A 7,361-nucleotide genomic window follows, 5' to 3' on the forward strand; every position below is an offset into this window, starting at 1 on the left:
ACCACCGCCGCCATTAGATTCGCTCAGGCCTGATGACCCTCCGGCCAACCCGCCGCCGCCGCTTTGCGGCTGTATCGAATTTTGCGAGGGCACGATCGACGGGTTAGAGGTTTGGGGTAGTGGTGGTGTTCCAGTGTACTCACATGACACAGGCACGAACGGCTGCTGGAGCTGCATTAGCTGCTGGTAGGTCGTCGCGCCGGTTGGTTGGTACACCGGCATGCCGGACTTGTCGCCTGCTGGACGTTTGTACGGTACCATTCCTGGGAACGCCTGGAAGCAACAGCGGAATCGGGTTAGAGCATTCGGAGAGCTCGAGTATACGTGGCACTCGGGAGCCGTCGAAATTTTTATATATATTTTTTATATCCTTTTTATGTCCCTTTTTTAATTGGTAGCGGTACTATGAGTTCGCACGGGATTCAATGAGACTGGAATTTACGTAAGTGGTTTCAAGTAGAGTATGTTACCCTAATCAGAAAAATTTTTTAAATGAAAAAGGAACAAGGTACCTGATTAAGGGGGGAATGATTACAATATGTCGGTAGAAAATTTTTGAAATTTATATTACTTCGAGTATATGCTATCACGATGAAATAAGATCCACGAATCCATTTTTCCTAAAAATAAGTCCCACTTGAAATTTCCCATATGTAAATATACGTTGTGTATATATACGTCTAGATGGTATATAATAAATATTGCCTTAAGCGCATATCTGCAAAGTGGACTACCATATGCGATAAACGTATGCACAGGTCTCATGTGTGAATAGCGTTGAAAGGTAAGATAAGGATGGATGGGGTTATGATTTTTTTTTTTATCTGCACTTACAAAGTTCTCGTAGTAGAACGACCCGACAGATTTCATGTCCATCTGCAACAAAGACAGGATCGGTTTCAACTAATTTCAAAGGATCAGGTAATTGTACGATTCTTTTATTTTTTTATTTTTTTTTTTTTTAAGGGTCGGATCACCGGATTGGAAATTGTGGACAAATGGGATTTCATATATATATTTTCTTTTGTTTCATCAAGGACCATGGTCAAGGGCTAGAAACAGTGTAAGTTGTGCCGATGACGCAGCTTGCAGTGACGTTCCCATACGATGACGGTTTTCGTTGTTGGACAACTGTAAAATTCTTCTACTTCGAGAAAAAATTTGATGGAAAAACAAACGAAAGTAAAGTTTCTCTCGGAACGTTCCAAAATACATCCTTTCGTACGCGGATCTGTATACGATATACCTGGTTATGGATTGTGATATATGTATATTTCGATATATACAAAATTGCTAGAACGAAATGACGCAGTTGTGAAAATTATCATGGTTCTCTTATCTCGAGTAAAAAAAAAAGGAAAAAAAAAGGAAACCAGACTGCGACACGTTTTGTAAGAACTGAAGGACGTAAGTACGAATAGATAACAGCTTGCGAAAATTATGAGGACGTACGCGTAATGCAAAGGCGTGAAAATTCGAAATTCAAAGTGAATTTTAAAAGGCAAACCATGTATATGTGTAAGTAGAGAAAAAAGAGAGATGGGAAGAGAATGAGAAAAAGTGTGAACGAGAGAAAAAGTGAAATTTCGAAAATGTTTGTGAGAAAAAAATTGTGTTATATACATGTATAAATACATGTATATAATATAGCCGATGAAATAAGAGATAAAAAATAGAGAGCGTCATTAAATCAGACTGTCAGTCATTGAGGTAAGACATTACGTGATGTGTTCGAGTTTTTGTCGTAACCCGAATAAGCGAAAAAGGTAAAAAGAAAAAAGAGAAGAATACAAAAAAGAAGGAATTAAAGAAAAAATAAAACTAAGAAGCGGGCGAACGATTATTACCAATTGGCATAATCGTGGTAAGCAAAAAGAAAACAGAAGTTTTTTTTTTTCCAAGGAGTTTAGTCAAAAGCTGCGACGATATGCGAAAGCTTGAAAGCCGAAGAAAAATTAAAGAGAAAAATTTAAAAAATTGATCCCTTGAATTTTTCATTACTTTCCCACAGCGCGAAATACATAGAAAATCCTCAAGATTGAGTTCCAAATAACCTTGAGTGAATGAAAAAATGAAGCTGAGTCGCGTTGTGAAATTTCGAAAAGACGAAAGAAAAAAAGTTCACAGTACACGAAGACAAGAAGAAGAGGTCCCACGAAAAGGAAGAAAGTATAGCGAGTGTACGTAAGCGGACTATGGTGCTCTTGTTCTTTTTTTTAACAACAAAATCGAAATGACTAATTAATGATGGTCACTTTCCGAGGTGAATTAAAAAAAAAATTGAAAATAATCAAGTGAATAATTTATCTCTAGATGTACTTTAGTCATCGTCCAGAGTATACTCGAGGGGATGATGCTGTACCATCACCTCGGGGTCGCGAAAGCACAACATGCATCATCGGCGCAAGCTCAGAATTACACAGAACTCATTGTGTCCTTGAATCCGGGTCCATTTTTTAATTTCAACGTGACTTTTGGGCCAGTCGAGACTGATCCAATTCCATATTGAAAAAAAAAGGAGCCGCGAAAATTCCAAGCACAATAATTAGATTTCAAGATTTTTTATTTCAACATTCCCAATCCAAGCTGTTTGAACATCGATTCTCCACTTTCTATTTTCAACGTAATTGCCGGTGTTTATGAATAAAAAAAGTAAATCCAACATATCATTATGTTTTAATAACCCTGCAATTAGGTCAGTCGTAAAACAAGCAGGTTTCTTGGAATCGATGTTGCCACAACTCAAAGTGCGAAAATTGACCTACAATCAGTATAATAATCAATACGATATTATATCGATCGATCGATCAACTGATCGTAACTCAGGTCAGATATCTTTTGGCCAGAGGATTGCCTAAGGATTTTACCATAATCATTAGTGTCACGAGTCATGTCTTTAGAAAATTTTTCGAAAAAAAAAAAATTTTTTTTTTTACCAAACATTCTAAATACGAAAAGAGAAAACAATTGAATCGATACAGTCGCAAACTGTACGACCGAAATCCCATTGCCGTTTGACATGACACGTGACACGTGTGTCGATATAAGCGATCTATAAATACATTACGAGGCGTAAGCTCCGGAACGAACCACATCGCAAACAGACGACAGAAAAAAGAAGCGTCAACTAATAAAAAAGGAATTCTCAACAAATTTTTCGCATATCGTCGGGGTTTAAGCCAATGATAATATGTGCAGTAACCGTAGAGAAATATCTGAAAGCAGTCGACGCAAAGTCTGACGACAAAATCGGAGACAAAAGACACTCTGAAAACTCGTATCTTTCACCGTGTTTGTCGCTCATTTGCGTGGACGCCTTTAGTTACGTCCCGAGGTCGGATAAAGAACAGCGGGGTTTGTTAGAGACAAGAAAACAGGAGTAGAGCTCTAAGCGCGCTCGGCAGTGTATTCACAATCGCAGTAAACTGTATTTGTAACTTAAACGTAACGCTACGTAGAATATCCATAGAAACAGGCCTAAGAATTCGCGTAAGCCAATATAACGTATACTTGGAGAAAGAAAGCTTTTATATGTATATATATATATATATATACACACACACATACAGAACGAAGAGTACACTTTAACTTTCGTATTACCGTTGTTCGGTTCGAAAATAGTTTCCGCGTCACCCGACAGATGGCAGCACTTTTATAAATAAGTTAACGGCCATCTTGGATTTCGCCAAGCAGCTGCGCAGCGACGCTACGTAAATAAGTATATCCTTTAATTCTATTCACACGTTATTTTCTCGATCAGTGCTTATAACAAGAATCGGCCAATTTCTATCGAAATTCCGCTACAAAAACCGAAAGTGTACTCCATGCATAAGCCGTGGTACCATTAGCAGATCGTCATTGGAGTCGCGCATCCGCTTCTTGCCGAGCTCGATGCTCGCCATATTGGCGTTCTGAAGTCCTCCAGGTACAGCTGCAGCCGGCACTCCTGACACTCCGCCAGCCATCGCTCCAATTCCCGCAACGTTCGTCGGCACCGTCGCCGTCTGCTTTACATTTATTTTTTTTTTTTTTTTTTTTTTTTTTTTTTTTTTTTTTTTTCGTGCGGGCGGTGGTGATCGGTCAGTCGTGCGGTTCGGAAATGTTTTTTTTTTTGTTGGCAATTCGCAGGCGTTAATTGGCGAGTAGCGAAGCGCACGAAGGTTTTCAGCAAGCATGAAGCATCGCCAGCAAGAGGGCAAGATAAAAATCAAAAAAAGAAAAAAAGACCAGTTGAGGCTCGGTAGACAGTCGTATGAGTCTTACAAATGTAAATATAGATTATACAGGTGAATGTATATATATTTTATGTTATATATAAATATATACTAATATACGGTAAGGTCGTATATCGGGTTTGCTGTGCGTCAGAAAAAGGTGTAGCCTAAAAATATCATTAGATTTATATTAATATATATGAGATATATATGTATATATGGGTATATACTGCTCTGCGTAATTCAGGATTCCTGTGACTATGAAAAAAACAAATTGTACCAAAAATGTTGCTGGTGACAGAAAAAAAATGTTATTGATGAAAAAAAAACAAGAAGATTAACGATCATAAGAAATAGTAATGACACGGTGAAGTGCAAGAGAAAAAAAAAAAGCGTCCTTTTGATGAGCTGCGCATGCGCACGAGAAACCAGACCGATCGGAGCTCCTAAATGAAATTGTCTGAGTAAAGAAGAAAAAATTTGGTCACAGTCATTATGCTTATTAGGGTTGTTTCCGATGCTGTTGTACACGTGACGTCACGCTGGGACTTCAGACACAAAAGTGCAAAGACAAATTTCAAATGGAGACAAAGTCGCTCCAAGCCGGAGCAGGAAGATCTAGTGTATGGGTGCAAAGACATGGACAGGTATGAAGTAAATTATAGAAAATCCAAGAGAATCGATCATTAGATAATAATAAAATCAAAAAATTGCTAAGTACAATTAATGACATGCAATTCCTCCTCCGTTTAGCCTCAGCAAGCGATTCGACGTTTCCGGTACCGACGAACCTGAAATATGTATCTTACAATCAAATCAGCCTCGACTTCCGGTTGGCGAGGTGCGCGCGCATCCCCTTTGCTTCTCTTCTCGTTCGAACTGCAATAATTGTGAGTGGTACTGTACGAAAAATTGAAAGATGACGTAAACAAGTGAAAAATGGATAATCGAAGAACAAGGCTGGCTCTCGTACGTACGTACAGTGGCAAAGAGATACAGTGAAATAAAATACAGTGTGAGATGCGTAAAAAGATTTATGAATGAAAAAAAAAGAAAATAATAATAATAATAATCAGCAGGCATCGTTTGCAGAAAGACGGGGATGTTTTTTTCACAATTTTTCTTTAAAGTTGCCTGAAATTGAGGAAACAAACGAATATGCACATTATTATTTACATTAAGTTTTTTTTACATTGACGTGTATTTATGCTTGTTGGAGTCGTCCCTTCTGTGTAATGTGCATCGTGTTTAACTTGTATGGCTATAATGTAAATATTGGCGTATGATTGTATGAGACATGTGTAATTTCGTGTAATTATCATATATGTATATACTGTATCGTATGTGTATACTGATATAGGAGTCTGATTGGACAGTGTACCATATACAATATATATATATAGTGTGTATGTATCTGCGTATGTATCATGTACGTGTTACACTTGACAAACATTTAGGAATTGCGTTGCAATTCCAAAGAGTGCATTTCGCGATGATTAACGTCTCTGGAGTAGAAAATTCCAAAAGAGAGAGACATGAGTGATATCGAAAATCGCAATAGGGTCTATTCCTTATCTTATTTGTTTATTATGAATAATAAAAATTTACAAAAATTTTATTGGACCAGATATTTTTTCATCGGCAGATAGTATTGAAGAAAAGAAGATGGCAGTAGCGATTTTCGATTCGTATGCTTATTTTTTTTTTTAATTTTTTTTTCAAGCCGTTCTTTGCGGCTCATTATTCGTTCTCGTGAGACGCGACCAGCGAGTCTCGTAACGATCGTTAAAGATAAGTGGGCGCGGGCCGAGTGGCTTCTCAAAATGCAATGCACCCTTCGGGAATTGAAACCCACTTGTAGAGAATGAAACTTCCCTGCCAACAAGCTAGTCTGCCGCAATCCGTGCGAGATTCTCCGTTCTTGTGTCCGGGTGTGGGCGAGGTCCTCCGGCCGACGTTGCTGAAAATCTCTCTCTCTATTTTTTGCCTTGGCCTGTTTCTTTTTTCCTGAGTTTCTTTTTATTTGCGTCTATTCCCTTTTCATTTTTCTTTTTTCAAATTCCTTTTTTTTTTTTTTTTTTTTTTTTTTTTTTTTTTTTTTTTTTTTTTTTTTTTTTTTTTTTTTTTTTTTTTTTTTTTTTTTTTTTTTTTTTTTTCGAAACTTTCTCCGTTCGACGAGGAGCACGACTCGCGTCTGTCCGTATATACAGTGTCGAGATGCACCGAGGGACAGGGAGTGTAGAGCGAAAAGAGGGGAGGCGACGTAGTACGGTGTTACCACTTGGAGTAGAGTTGTAAAAAAATTTTTGAAAAGTTTTACTGTTTCATTGTTTTGTATTTTTTTTTTTTTTCATTCATTCTTTTTTTCCACCAAGAGAACTTTCACGAAGACTCGCCCATCCGTCCGACTGAGAAAGTGCTTGTAACCATCGATGAGAGTCTGGTGCCTCGAAGGAGCGTGACGATTCAAGGGGAGAATGATTTGAGAAATGAAAAAGCATTTGAAAAACAGAGGACTGATTTTGAGCTCATCCTCGGAATAGCAAAGAGAATGGAAAATTTTGGAAATTTTTCCATTGCTGAGATATGGCACCTCTTGAGTCTCGGGGGCGTGTAGATCCGTGAAAACGATAATGAATGTCGCATCGCGACGTCCCTGGTGGCTGTGGACGCAACGTCCAGGAAATCTGTCTTGCTGCAGATTGAAGTGACGCGCTTGAGCTATATACACGTACATAGGTCAAATGGTCGAATCAGCCCAAGAAAATGGATGAGACGCAGCTGCGAATTTGTGATTTCCACTTTTCTCCGATAAAAGTGTAAATTTTCTTTCGAATTGAGAAATTACCTTAAAAGGCATTGTAAAGGACGTAGAATTTCTATGAGCCATCTTATTGGTCGAGACAAAAAGAGAGCAAGGCGGACCAAGACACAGAGACAGATAGAGGATGTGTGTGTGTGTGAGAGAGAGAGAGAGAGAGAGAGAGAGAGAATAGAGACAAAGTAAGAGGAAGAGAGGTAGAGGGAAAGGAGCACAGAAGTACGGCGGTACGAGAAGGGAAAAAGGATGGATATATAATGAGAGTGAGAGAGAAAGAGAGAGAGAATTCGAGATCGCAAACGAGAATAGAGACAAAGTAAGAGGAA

At 38.4% G+C, this 7,361-nt stretch overlaps 1 protein-coding gene across 5 annotated transcripts in view; it reads right to left on the reverse strand.

The window, feature by feature from the left end:
* Positions 1–7,361, reverse strand: part of LOC107264420 (protein muscleblind) — a 203,103-nt gene that overhangs the window by 23,523 nt on the left and 172,219 nt on the right. For 4 of the 5 annotated variants that reach the window (XM_025081692.1, XM_025081693.1, XM_025081690.1 and 1 more), the window contains 3 exons: positions 3,843–4,004; positions 835–876; positions 144–273 (listed from right to left, as the gene is read on the reverse strand). In XM_025081692.1, coding sequence (XP_024937460.1) covers positions 144–273; positions 835–876; positions 3,843–4,004 — 334 coding nt within the window. Of the gene's footprint in view, positions 1–2; positions 274–834; positions 877–3,842; positions 4,005–7,361 lie in introns of all 5 variants that reach the window. The other variant, XM_025081694.1, reaches the window with a different exon arrangement.

Source organism: Cephus cinctus, unplaced genomic scaffold (assembly GCF_000341935.2).
Source record: "Cephus cinctus unplaced genomic scaffold, Ccin1 Ccin1_scaffold0169, whole genome shotgun sequence".
NCBI classification, from domain to species: domain Eukaryota; kingdom Metazoa; phylum Arthropoda; class Insecta; order Hymenoptera; family Cephidae; genus Cephus; species Cephus cinctus.